This window comes from Crotalus tigris, unplaced genomic scaffold, assembly GCF_016545835.1.
Source record: "Crotalus tigris isolate CLP2741 ecotype Arizona unplaced genomic scaffold, ASM1654583v1 scf7180000017987.690289119674:8195010, whole genome shotgun sequence".
Taxonomy (NCBI): domain Eukaryota; kingdom Metazoa; phylum Chordata; class Lepidosauria; order Squamata; family Viperidae; genus Crotalus; species Crotalus tigris.
This window is the reverse complement of record NW_024096758.1, coordinates 6810422-6824927: the sequence shown is the minus strand read 5'-3', so window position 1 is coordinate 6824927 and position 14506 is coordinate 6810422. Positions and strand designations below refer to the sequence as shown.

General features: G+C 41.3%; 1 protein-coding gene across 4 annotated transcripts in view; it reads right to left on the bottom strand.

The window, feature by feature from the left end:
* Positions 1 to 14506, bottom strand: part of SEPTIN4 (septin 4) — a 68785-nt gene that overhangs the window by 51246 nt on the left and 3033 nt on the right. For 2 of the 4 annotated variants that reach the window (XM_039346246.1, XM_039346244.1), the window contains exons 2-3: positions 7641 to 7685; positions 699 to 706 (exon numbers count right to left, since the gene is read on the bottom strand). In XM_039346246.1, the coding sequence (XP_039202180.1) occupies positions 699 to 706; positions 7641 to 7685 (53 nt within the window). Of the gene's footprint in view, positions 1 to 698; positions 707 to 7640; positions 7745 to 12093; positions 12104 to 14506 lie in introns of those variants that run through there. The other 2 variants (XM_039346249.1, XM_039346251.1) reach the window with 2 other exon arrangements.

The following is a 14506-nucleotide window of genomic DNA, read 5'->3' as shown; positions in this document are numbered from 1 at the left end:
GTAGAAAAGCATAGTGAAGAAGAGCAGGTGGGATACTCAAATGCTCAACTTTACAATAAAGAATGTTATTTTGTTGGGTTTGATTTAGCATTCCAGCTCGTCTTAGTCTATTTGAAATTACTCGAAATTATGAATCTTCTATAGCAGAAATTATCAACCCACCTCTATGCATAAAATAAATGTGCACATTTTTCGGACTTGAATATTTGCTTGAACTACTTTTTTCTCTTGTTAATGTTAATGATTGTCCAGCTAAAAATTCATGAGCATCTCTGAGATGACTCATTTTTATCTATGAGCGAGAAAGTTTGAAAGTCTCAAAACCATCATCATCATAATGGGCACATACCACACTTGAAGATCCTTTTAGGCTACGTTTTAGCTTGGTTGCATTCGTGAACACAAGTATACCCATACACACACACACACACACACACACACACACACACACACACACACTATTCACATTATCATTGGAAAGAAAAGACACCTAACATCACATCTCTTCCCAAAATATAAGACACACTTTATCAACTCTAGAAACTTGAGGTGAGAACAATCCTTACCAAATAGAAGTGGGGATAGAATAGGGGTGAAACCAAATCTAGCCGGGTTTGTAAACCTCTCAAATGTTAAGAGTAGCAAAAAGCCCATTACATGGATAATTTCTCTCTCTTCTCTCTCTCTCTTTCTCTTACCTCTTCATCTGGAGGGAGGAGATTCCAAGGAGTCATCATTTCCAAAATTGAAAGGAAAAGCGATCAGAAGATAATAAAGGATTAGACAGAAAGAGAAAGGTCTGTATTAGATGCTTATAGTTAGAGCATCATCAAACTGAAGACATAAACAATTAACAATGGGCAACCTGGAGCAGGACGGAAAGTCAGGGCCTCAAGCAAATCCCAGGACCCCTGCTTTCTGAGAAGGTAAGAGCCAAAGTTACCAAACTGGGGAATTTAGAAGTGGAAGAAAAGCTCATGAGCCATTCATTTCACCCAAAAAAGGGGCTTTTAACTTTTAACTGACAAAGGACAAAATAATTGCCCTTCCCCCAAAGCTAGGGTCAACCATTCTTGTAACATCATTGCTCATTGGCTATACCCATAGCCCCCACCACTATGCGTAAGTAATCTATAGTTCAATTTACAGTCTAAGACTGGTGGAAAAGTAATGATTCATGTCCTAACCATTATTATTATTGCTGGGCACAATCAGCCAAATATTTAAATTGGATTTGGCATTTTTATATACCTATCAAGTCCTTCCCAAGGACCTGGAATAGATAGGTGTTGTTTGATGTGTTAGTGTCGCTGCAGGATGTAAGCTGTTCCAAGTAAAGCTGCCTTTTGCAATTGACTGATGGTGATTTTGTCAATGCCAATGGTATTCAAGTGGTGCCTCAGATGTTTTGCAACCAAGGTGACTATCAATATCTTTGCTAGTATCTTTTGTAGAGATAAAAAAAGTTTTTAAAAGATTAAAAGAAATATTTTGCTACAGGTGTTATACTTCTATTTGCAGTTCATTGTATTTTGTGATTTTTCTCCAGTTCTTCTGCTGTCTCCAGGTACTGCCATGTCCACTGTGCAGACATTTTTCTCTTTCTTATTGACAGTTGTTGCATCTAGGGTAGTGATGGCAAACCTTTTAGAGACTGAGTGCCCAAACTGCATCCCAAAATCCACTTATTTATTGCCGGGTGCCAGGTGGATGTGGCCCACTGGGTGGGCGTGGCTGTGGTGGTCATGGCAGATTGAATGGATGTGGCCAAGGTGGGCATGGTCACCTCAATGTTGTTCGTGGGAGGGATGGGATGGTGGGGGATGGGCAGGGTTGGGGGGGATCCAGGAGGTCTCTGGTAGGTGGGACGGTAGACAGGAAGCTCGTCCTGTGGGTGAGGCACAGCAGGGTGGGGGTGCATTGCCATGGGGCAAGGTAAGGGGCAGCTGCTACCTGACACCATTGGCCCCTGCACACAGAGGCCAGCGAGCGCATGGGGGACGACGGTGTCTGTCAGCAGCAACAGCCTGCTGGCCCCTTGACCGGCGCACTCTGGAACTCCGCAGCCCGCCACCAGCAGTTCAAAGAAGCCGCCTCTGAGATGGATGGCCGACTGACAGCTGAGGAGACGATGCAGTGGGTCATGCCCAGGAAAAGGAGAGCATGCAAGGCCAGGAGGGATGGGATGGGGGGGGAGGAAAACCAGCCATGCCGGGATGCATCCGGCCACCTGGGACCTCGACTAGTTAGCAGGTGGCTGGTTGAAGAGGGACAGTTGCCATCTCCGGGACATAGCGCACATGCCCACAGAGAGGGTTCTGAGTACTGCCTCTGGCATGCGTGCCATAGGTTCACCATCACTGGTCTAGGGTGTTATGTGGCAGGTGATTGGCTATTTGAATTCTAAAGTCCCAGAGCTCTTTAGTTTCTTCATTTTCTATTATATTTATTTTACGGTCCCACCAGCCCTTGCTTGCAGGCAAATGCAATTTCTTGCAGTTATTCCAAAGCAGGATTGTTATTTTTTTTGTTTTTGTAGTCAATCTGTGCATTTTCTTTCAGCAGCTATCTAGGTGGCCAATTGTTTCTTCTGCAAAAGCAGTACTTGGTGTCTGTTGCTGTCGTCTCAATTCTGGCTCATTTGTTCTTAAGGCCTGGCCTTGTGCAGCCAGAATTAGCCTTTTGTTTCTTTCTTCAATTTTCCTGGTCTTAGCATGTGGCAGGGAGTCAAATATCTTCTTGTAATCAACGAAAGCTAAATTCAAGTTGGTCTTCCTTCTCTTACAGTTTTCCAAAATAATTTTGTCACTTAGGAACTCATATTTTGTTCCTCTGCTATTTGGGTAGTTTCCTTTCTGCTCAGATGGAAAGAGCTTATTTTCAACTAGATGCTGTTGGACTGCATCAGTTATCATGCCAGTTAGCAATTTGAATGTTGTTGGTTAGTAGGTAATTGGCCTATGGTTGCCTGGTGCTGCCCCTTTTGTTGGATCTTTCATTATCAGGTTTTGCCAGGTGTTAACCAATCTTCCATTTCACCTCCTTGCAGTATGCTGTTAAACTGCTTGGAAATGAGTGAGCGTAGATCAATCAAATGTTTCAAGCAAAAACCATGCAGTTCATCTTCTAGTCTGACTAATTCTTGATCTTCCTTGTCCTTTTCTCCACCATTTCTGCTGTTATTACAAGTTCTTTCATTTCACCTTCTTTTTTAGTTTTACCCACCTCCTTTGTCCAAGTTGCATTCTTGTTGTATTTTTTGGCTGTCTCATAGCTGCATCCCTAACTACACTGTTTCTTCTTTATCAGTTGTTGACTGGTTCACTGCAGTCTCTGTATTGATGTATTGGTAAAAAATATTTATCAATCAATCAGAATAAAGCTAGAAGGGACCTTGGAGGTCTTCTACTCCAACCCCCTGCTCAAGCAGGAGAACCTCTTATACCATTTCAGACAGGTGGCTGTCCAGTCTCTTCTTAAAAACTTCCAGTGATGGAGCACCCACAATTTCTGAAGGCAAGCTGTTCCACTAGTTAATTATCCTCACTGTTAGGAAGTTTCTCCTTAATTCCAGGTTGCTTCTCTCTTTGATCAGTTTCCAACCATTGTTTCTTGTACTGCCCTCTGGTGCTTTGGAGAATAATTTGATCCCTTTTTCTTTGTGGCAGACCCTCAAATACAGGAATACTGCTATCATGTCACCCCTATTTCTTCTTTTCTTTAGACTAGCCAAACCCTACAGCTGTTCTTCTTATGTTTTAGTCTCCAGGCCTTTGATCATCTTAGTTCAGACATGTCAAGCTTGCACATCGCGCAATGTATCAGGACAGTTTTGCCATTGCTGGCAATGGGATGGGCGTGGCTTCCGTGTGACACATCCGGCCTGCAGGCCGGCAGTTTGACACCCTGTCTTAGTTGCTCTTCTCTGAACTTTTTCCAAGGTCTCAACATCTTTTCTTTAGTATGGTGACCAAAATTGGTTGCAGTATTCCAAGTGTGGTCTCACTAAGGTTTTATAAAGTGGTACTAATATTTTGCATGATCTTGATTGTATGCCTGTTTATACAACCCAGGATTGTATTAGCTTTTTGGCTACTGCTGCGCACTGCTGGCTCATAGTCAGGTGATTGTCCACTAGGACTCCAAGGTCCCTCTCACAGTTACTGTTTTTGAGCCAGGTCTCGTCTAATCTGTACTTATATCTTTGATTTTTCCTCGCTAGGTGTAATACATTGCTTTTCTCCATGTTAAATTTCATGTTGTTGGATATGGTCCGTTGTTCAAGTCTTTCAAGAACTTTTTGGGTCCTGAGTTTATCTTCTGGGGTATTGGCTATTCCTGCCATCTTAGTGTAATCTGCAAATTTGAATTCAGTTGAATTATGATTCAACTTCCCAAGATATAAGCTATTCTGAATAAAGCTGCCTTTTGCAATTGACTGATGGTGATTTGTCAATGTTAATGGTGTTCATGTGGTGCTGCAGTTGTTTTGGGTTGCACTCAAGGTACTTATTACTACTGATATTATCTTTCCTTCTTTGGCCACAACTGTTCTACCTCTATTTGCTGTAGTTATTTTACTTCTATTATTATTATTATTATTATTATTATTATTATTATTATTATTATTATTATTATTATTACTACTACTATTATTATTTTAAAGCTACTTTAATATACAGGAGAGGGATATTGCATTCAGGATGGTCCAAAGCACAGCCCTGTGAGTCAGCACTATGCATCCATCTGAACCCCCAAAATTTCTACTTCTAACAGAAAACTGAAACTTCTCTGTCCATACCAGTTTCTCTCCATTACAACAGAGGAGGAGTGATTCATATGCAGAGCTGTTCATATTTTCATGTTTGGTGGACTTGTAAAAATATTAAAGCTTTTTGGATTATGATTTGGTGGAACATTCAAAAGGTTTTTAAAAAAAGATTAAGTTTACTCCCCAATTATTTCTTTGGGGTATTTTTGTGGATTTTGATGCTAAAGAAACTATTTTAATGTTGAATTTAATAACAGCAGCAAGATTATTGGTTGGTCAATATTGGAAGAAGGACTCTCTGCCTACTTTAGAAGAATGGGTACTTAAGGTTTCTAATTTAGCAGAAATGGCCAAAATTTCTGCTTATTTAAAGGATCATTCACAAGAGAGATATGTTATTGTATGGAGAAGATGGATAGAATATGTTCAGAAGAAATATGGAACTACAAAGTTTCATTTATTTTATGAATGATGGATTTGTTTATAAAATTATGATGTTAAAGTTTGAAGGGAGTTAAGGGTTAGTATGATTTTGGTTATTGTATAATTAGTAAAGTTAAGTTGATTATGTTTAATATGTTTGTATAACCCTGTACTTGGCTCTGGGAAGTCGGGGAGGGAGGAGGTGAGGAGGGGAAGGGTGGGTTGGAGGTTAAATAGGTCAGATAAGTAGAAATAGTTTTATTGTATATAATATTGATGTTGTAATTTGGAGAGAGGAATTGCTCTGGCATTTTCCCTGGACTGCATCCGGAGTGGGATGAGAAAGTAGGAGGAAGGGGAGAAGCAAGTAGGAAGGTGGAGGAGAAAGAGGAGAGAAGGAGTGTGGTGAGGAAGAAGAGGGAGGAAGAGGGAAGTAAGGCAGGAAGTCAAAGGGAGGATGAGGTTTGGGGGGAAATGAGTGAGCAATACCGAAAGTTGTGTGTATAAATTTATTTTACTCTTTATCTGAAGTATTTTGTATGAGTGTAATGAAAAATGGAAAATAAAAACTTAAAAAAAAAAAAGATTTCCTCCCTTGCAATAAACAGCGAAGGTTACGCCTGGGAGGTTCAACAAATACAGACTGAACACATGTCAGTTTTTTGTTGTTGATGCTGCTGCTGTTGCCCTGAATGAGTGCAAAAGAGATTAGATCTGCCTATTACATTTGGTTGTCAGCTCTCTGGGGTTGCAACTTTCATCCTCAGTTTGCAGGAAAAACTCAGGATGAGCACCACCTAGCCCAAACTACAAAAACAAAGTTTAGAGTCTCAGAAGTGAGACAGTTGTCTTATTCCTGATTAGTAACACCAGCTGAACTTGCCATCCAAAGCAGAAAGTGGCACAATTTAGGGCTGGAGATATACCCTGAACCTCTTTTTGGCAATCCCCAAAAATCTCTTTCACCAGAACTGCCAAAAGTGATCAGTGTAATTTCTCATAGTTTTGAGATGGCACTCACAGGAAAAAAAAAACTATTAAATCAGTTTAGCATAATTCCAAAAAAGTAAATGAAAAGTCCCTATCTTCCTTGAAATCCAGAAGAGAAATAGAAAATCCTGACTTTATCCATGTTCCATCCATTTTCATGTTCATCCTATCTATTTCCATCTTCTAAAACCGATTAACTGGGCCCACCTTAAGACTTCCTTCTCTTGCCCAAATGCTATCCCACCATTCCAATAAAACTAATATTGTTCACCTGAAGACAACTTCATTTAAAGTTGGAGTTTCCACCATAATAATGGGTATTGTGCTTATTACCTGCTGAAGCCACACAGCATGCCCTGACACAAGGAATAATACTACAGCCTCAAATTGGAAAGGGGAGATGAGGGGGGGGGGCATTAATAATAGCCTTTTAAACATAATTCTTTATAATGCAATCTTGATAATAAATACTACAACTGGTGGAGAAAAATCCACTCAGATTTAAATATCATTGTATACTACTTTGCTATGCACTTATTTGTCTTACTGCTTTCTGTTAGAATGCTTAAAGACCTTCTTTAAAGTTTTGCTGTTGATAAATTTATTTAAATAGAGTGAATTAGCCAATTGCACTAATTTAGGTAATGAATCACATGTTTACGTGTTATCAGCCTAGATCTGATTTTAAGGCAGTCAGAGTTGTTGTTCATATTTATACACACACTTCAAGGTACATTTGCCACACTCATATGAAATAGAAATGGCAAATGACCTTTGCAATGTTAATTAAAAAAAGATGAAATATCTGCTGGTGAGTTGCATTCATATGAATCAAATGTAATTAACAATGAAATTCTGTACATGTCTACTTGGAAGCCCTACTGGGTTTGATGGAAGTGACTCTTTCATAACCATAAACAGAACTATGCCCTAATATTGTTTTCCAAATATTTGGAAACTCTTTAGAATTCCCTTCACTATGAATAAATGAAGTTCTCTTAGGAGATATATCAGGTTAACCATTTTCCTCTGAAATAGATTCATTGAGCAGTGAGTTCATTGCTTACTCAAGAGTGAAACCTGCTGGATTCAGTGGAGCTTATTCTCCATTAATAGGATTGTGTCCTAAACACTAAAATATAAATGCAAAATAGTCTAATCAAGTAGCTACGAGTGGAATAATAATTCAATCATTTTCCATGTATAACTCTGAAAAGCAAAAGCAAAAGCAAAACCAAATTTTGGTTAATACCTGAAATCATATGTTTCCTTTAGGAGTCTGAAGGACCTACTCAATCATCCTGTTCTTATAACACTTGACATTTGTAAAGTACAGAAAAGAATACACAGAAGATGCATCTTTCAGGAAAGGCTATGAGCCAAGGACAAGTGAAATAAAACAGGAAGCATGCTTTTTGTCTTTTCAGAGTTGAGATCATGAGTGCCAAATACCCACCTTTCAGCCACCAGAGAATGTCAGCATACATCTTGTCCGAGACATCTGGAACAGAGATAAAGAAAGTGGTTAGGAACTGCAGTGCAGCTGCGACTGAATGGGGGAGTGGACTGAGCTACTCACCTTTTCATTTATGCTCCTCATCCTGGTCAGATTTCTGAGTTTAAGAGGAGGATAACTGCTAGATCCCCACCTCCCACCAGAGTCCAGGGGTTCTCAACCTTGGCAACTTTAAGACTTGTGGACTTCAACTCCCAGAATTCCTCAGCCAGCTTTGCTGGCTGAGGAATTCTGGGAGTTAAAGTCCACAAGTCTTAAAGTTGCCAAGGTTGAGAACCCCTGCACCAGACTGTGTGCTGAACCCTTCCCATTTCTAGCAAACCTTTCTTACTCCAAAGTTATTGGCTTAGCATTAAGAGCCTTGCCTTGGAACTAATTTGACCCCCAGCAAACAAAGGCTGTGTATTATTGGATGTTTTCCTATATATTTAAATGGAATGTGTCCCCATCATTCAGTGGTCAAGAAGATTTTCTGCACAGAGAAGGTCCCAAGCAAAATGCTATTTTTCAGTTTGCAATCAATGGGCTTGCATTCGTGGCCTTGAGCCAATCCTGTTCATTTTAATAGGTTTCTGCTTGCAAGCTAGCTTTCTAAACATCCCATTCTACATTCAGTGTTTAATGGCTTCCAGTGTTTATCACCCAAACTCAGTAATAGTCATCATAAAGATTAATAAAATATAATACAGTGCAAATATTTTTGAGATCTAGGGCTACAACAAGCCTTTGAATAGGTCGGAATCAAGATAAAGAAGAGGAGAGGAAGGCAGTAAAAATTAAATTGAATTTTATTCAAATTTACTTGATTATTGATATTAAATGACTAAGTACACTTAATATGGACAGCCAGTTTGGTGTAGTATTTAAGGTGCTTGCATAAAGCTAGCTGGATGACCTTAGGTCAATCACTCTTTCTCATTCCTGGCAATGGCAAACAACTTCTGAAAAATCTTACCAAAAAAAAAAACACCTCCAGAAAATCCATCAGATGTTGAAGTTGAAGTCCACATATCTTAAAATTGTTAAGTTTGAAAAACACTGGACTAGTGTTTTTAATATCTGCAAAAAATATGACTTGTCTGCAAGAAAGAACTGGTGGGACCACAAAATAGACAAAGTAATAGAAAATGATGTAACTAAAATGCTCTGGGACTTCAGAATTCAAAGAGACAAGCATCTGCCACACAACACCCTAACTATTGTTGATAAGAAAGACAAAAAAAGTCTGGATAATGGACATTGCAATACTTGGAGACAGTAGAATAGAGGACAAAAAAACTGGAGAAAATCATAAAGAGATAGTATATAGAAGTATAACATGGCAAAAGAAAGCAAAGCTAGTATCAATCGTAATAGGCGTGTTGGGTGCAATCCCAAAACATCTGGAATACCACTTGAACACCATCGGCATTGACAAAATCACCATCAGTCAACTGCAAAAGGCAGTCTTACTTGGAAGAGATTACATGCTGCAATGATACTTCCATCAAACTCCATATCTGCCTAACCCAGGTGTCATGCCTCCTTCTGACATGGAGTTCCCTGATGAGGCCAAGGAGGGGGTGTCTGTGGCTTCGGAGGACTGCGGGGAGGAACAGGCTGAAGCAGGCCAGGGCCCTTCAAGTTTGGAACAGGGAAGGCAGAGCTCAGGTGAGGAGCAAGATCCCTCCCCACCAGATCCCAGAGCAAGGAGAGCAGAGAGGAGGGAACAACAGAGGCAGGCTCACTTGCTCGGAAGGAGAGCATCACGCCCCACTCCACAAGGCACACCTGGAGAATAGATATTTAAGGAGACGCTGTGGGGTGGGGCATTTGCCGGGAACAAACGTGTCTTGTGATGTGAGCTCTTGTACTTGGACTCTTTGTATTTTGGATCAAATTTGTTTCCTGCTGAGTTCTCCTTGCTGCCCTCAATTTTGCAGTTTGCAGGTTACAGGCAAGCTGGGCGTTGAAAAGATCATACTTTGTTTGTTATCTGTGTTACATTAAAGAACTGTAACTCCGTTGACTGTTTTATTGAACTTGTGCCAGCATATGTGGGAGCTGCTGGGTGAACATTGGCAGTGCTTACAAAGACAATTATTCTGACCAGCTAATTGCTTTGCCTCCATTCAGGACCCTGGATCATCACAACAGGCCTTGAGAAGGACTCGATAAGTGGTCAGAAATGTTAAATCCAGTCTAAACATCTGAATGACTGAACAACTAACCATAATATCAAAGTATTTTCAGTAACATTAAAATTAGGTTTTAAGAGTCCAAGGTTTTGAGGGGCTCCCTGCAACATTGGAAGGCTTCGGTTTCCATGATCTTGAATTAAAATCACCTTATAATCAATAACTACAGTTAAATGCCAATAGCAAGGAACAGCAAGTTGGCTAAAATGAAAGTAGAGTTCCTTAATTCTTCCCGGTGGTAGATCTGTTATATTTTTAGAGGAAAGGGTTTGGTAAGTATGGGGCCACTCCCGAAAGAGTTTCTTCCTGATACTTTCAGCCCTCTATAATTTATTTCTAGAGTTAAAGTGCTACAGTTTTAAAGCACTTCCCTGGCTGGTTGTAAGCCTGGGCATACTTGTATTGGTTCAGGCAGTCCTTTAGGTAAAAAGGATCCCTAAATTTTGCCAATCCTGATGCATCCTCTACTCTACCCATCTAGGTCTCACTGCAGGCCTCCTTTTGAATGAAGAGTTCCAATTATACACTATTGAAGAAGATCCGTTTTGGAGGTGAAATGTTTTTGAGTACTTTCCATTAACTGTATATATGGATCTGCTCATAGTCTGTACCAAGAAAATGTATGCAGCTTAGCTCAAAAGATTGCGCATGTAATTGTTCACAAGAGCATTTTTATGATTGTGTCTATTTGCCTTTGACAGAGAGTAGAAGCTTTTCACTTAGAAAGATTGGCTGCTTTCACAAAACTTACTTCTCTTGAGCAGTTGAATTAACTCAACCAACTAAATGCACTGGGTTTGCACAACACACAAAGTTAAAAAAGAAAGAAAGAATCAAAGTGATACTAAACAAGCTGAGCATTTTGAACAAATGAATCTGCTGGGACTTTGCCTAATCTGATGAAGCAGTGCTCAACTGTACAAGTTGCACGCTTTCAGCCTTAAACTTGTAAATCAGGGACGGATAATTTCCATTGGCTCAAGGACTATGCTGGACTTTGCACAATTTGTCAATAGCTATTTACTCCAAAATGGACCTAGCCAGGACCTATGGTTCTCTTGATTTGGGAGATGTGGGTCCCTTATTATCTTCTCCCCAAACTTAATTGTTTGCTATGGGCAGCAAAAAAAAAAAAAAAAACAGGTCAGGTTTTGAAGCTGTGTTTTAAATAATGCATGAGTAATAGGGCCTTTCCCCTTTGCTGAGCTAAAGTGCTCCCAAGCCATCCTTGAACCAGAAATGATGTCACCATGAAACATGCCAGCCCCATTGCTGATCCCTGTCCTGCCTGCGTTGCCTCTGTTTTAGCCACTGCCAGTCTCTTGATTTTCTTCCAAGGTCATGGGTGACAAAAGTAAAAAGTGACAGATTTTGCATATCTTGAGACTGTCCTTGCATACTTAAAATTAGAAGGAAAATAATACTTTAATACCAGTACTGTTAAAGGATGACTTAAACCTGTCTTATTCATGAGCTGGGAATAAGAGGAACATAATGTAATGAGAACATGTAAAAGAGAGAGAGAGAGAGAGAGAGAGAGAGAAAGAGATGCTATCAAAGCATGTCTGGGTTATGGTTAGGTACTAGTTGAGACAAGGAAAGAGTCCTGGATGAATCAGAGAAAAAGATCCATCTAATCTGGTGGCCAACTGAGGCATGAAGACCTAAATAAACCACATCTATACAGGTAGTCAGCTACCAACTACCAAAAGTTCATTTAGTGACTGTTCAAGGTTACAACATCACTGGAAAAAGTGACCTATGACCATTTTTCACACTTACGACCATTGTGGCAACCCCATGGTCATGTGCTCAAAATTCAGATGCTTGGTAACTGACTCATATTTATGACGGTTGCAGTGTCCCAGGGTCCCTTTTGCAAACTTCTGATAAGCAAAGTCAGTGAGGAAGCCAGATTCACTTAACAACTGTGCTACTAACTTAACGAGTGCAGTGATTCAGTTAACAACGGTGGTGAGAAAGGGTTGACCTCATACCGGGAGAAGGAGGCTCCATGCATTTGTCCTCACCTGAGCTACAGAGCCCTGTTCAGCAGCACTCTGTTTGGGTCAATACCAGGCCAGCATCTAGCCCAGTGATGGCAAACTTTTTAGAGACCGAGTGCCCAAAAACTGGCCCTGCCCCCGCTCCACCTCCCTGCTCCGCCCCTGCTCTGTCCCCCATCCCCCGCCCCGCCTGCCCACAGGATCACTCACCGCCTCCAGGGCCCGCCGCAGATCGCCCAGGCAGCCCAGCAGCGCTATGGCGGCCACGCCCTCTGTCCGCATTCTGCAGCATCAACTGCATGATGGGGTGTGAGGGCAGAGTCTTGTCTATGCTGCCTGGCTGCCATGTCCTTGGCTGCGCTGCTCCATATGGGCCACACTCAAGGGTGACTCTCCTTCAGGGGGGCTCCTGGAGAGGAGGGGGTTGCGGCGGGAGGCAAGGCTGGGGCAACGGCACGTGTGCCCATAGAGAGGGCTCTGAGTGCCACCTCTGGCACCCGTGCCATAGGTTCGCCACCATTGATGTAGCCGATCTCTCCTGAGGCCATTCCTGCTATCCAACTTGCTCTGGTCTTTGGAAGAAAAAAGCAAAACTGATTTTCTGATTGTTTCTCCTGCAGAACTGTTGAGCTCAATGGTGGTTGTAAATCAAGAGCTACCTGTAGTAGTATGTCCAAATGCTAATAAGGTCCAACCTTACTTAACTTTTTTGATATCAGACAAGATGAGCTGGATGACTGCCTCTAAACCAAGTACCATTTAATGAACACAGCTAAAAAGGCAACTTTTTCACTTATGTTTAATCATCCACCCACCCCTTTGGTGGGCCATCTCCAAATTCTTCGGCAGCACTGCCGAGGTCTGTGAGAACAAGAAGGTATTTGCTTGTCCTTTAAGATTTCAGGCAGGCAGGCAGGCGTGTTTTTGACATATTTTCCTCCACCGTTTGTGCCCATGAAAGAGCAGCGTGTGAGTTAGGAAACCAAAAATACTGAAATAACTTTAGGTTGTTGTTTTTTAAAAATAAATATATTGCCTGAATAAAAAGCATCAATCACTTCAATGCCTAAAAGGCCTGCATGAGGTTCTTCTTTGTGTGGGCCCTGCCAGGTCCACTTCCTGCCACCCTTCGCTCACAAAATGCCCAGCTCCTTAATTATGCCTTTGAAGCAGCCACAGGATCTGGTGGATGAAAAGTCCCTGCCTGCCTGCCTGCCTGCCTTCTGCTGAGCCACCGTCCTTGCAAAGATGCCATTGGAGTGCCACCTCTTGTCCACCAGCAGAACTGCAGGAGAAACAATCAGAAAATCAGTTTTGCTTTTTTTTCTTCCAAAGACCAGAGCAAGTTGGATAGCAGGAATGACCTCAGGAGAGATCGGCTGGATCCTGGCCTGGTGTTGAGCAAAACAGAGTGTTGCTGAACAGGGCTCTGTAGCTAAGGTGAGGACAAATCCATGGAGCCTCCTTCTCCCAGCATGAGGTCAACCCTTTAACTATTTCCAGAGAGAAGTCCACAAACAACTACCTGTCTCTCAATATCCATCCACAAGTAGGCAGCCCTACTTTCCCCCAATTCTAAACCCATCACTCAAAGTCAACACCTGGACTCACAAAGGGCAAAGCTTACAAAACTCCACAGAGGGAGAAATCACATTTGCTCCCTAATGGATCCAGTACATTCTCTGAGGTGGACTGCATTCATGCATGTCCTTAAAAAAAAGACAGACCCTTCTATAAATGTAGCTGACTTTTTTTTTTAACTCGTGGCTACCTTGCTAAGCTGTTTTGCTATTAAATAAACTCTATCTCTGCTTCAAGTAGTTGTCCTGTGCTCTTTGAAACCCAGCTCAGAATGAACTAGAATTTCTTCTAACTCTCCTGATACCCAGGATCTTTTAGTAGTGCTTTCCCTCTTATCCCACCTCCAGATCCTGCACACAGGATATATTCATACCCACGGGGGTGATAGCCCAAAATGATATGCTCCATATCTACAAATGTGTGGCACTAATTAACCAACTGATGCTGCCTTGCTTATTTGGCCTTTAACTAGTTTTCTCAACTCTCAACTATTAGGATCACCTGAATCCCAGGTGTTTTTTTCTTTTTTAAATGGGCCGACTAAACTACAGTATTCCTGTCTTAACACATGTAATTGAATTATAATAGAAAGGACATATCTTTTGTACTTCTGTAACCTGTCTGTCAAGGAATTTTCTTTCCAATGGCAGCTCCTTCTTTCCACTCCTTTTTGTCCTTAAGGCACTTTATAGCTTCACACTACTCCCCAAACGCAACCCCCTTTCTCATACTCCAGCTCTTTGACAGTATTATCTGACAGCTGCAAAATATGGATGACCACAGATGGCAGGCATGAGACACAAAAACCTTCTTTGCTACCACCTAGTGGTCAATACATCACATGATTGACCAGTCAACCCACAGTTTCAAGGAACTATGAAAAAGTTCAACTGACTGATGGTACAATGAGAATGAAAAAAAAAATTAACATTACAACACAAGATATCCAAAGAGTTGTGCATGGCAAGCAGAGAGAATTTCCACATGGTGGTTAAGATGGACAGAGCAGGAACTGTAACCAAGGAAATTACCAATGATGGCT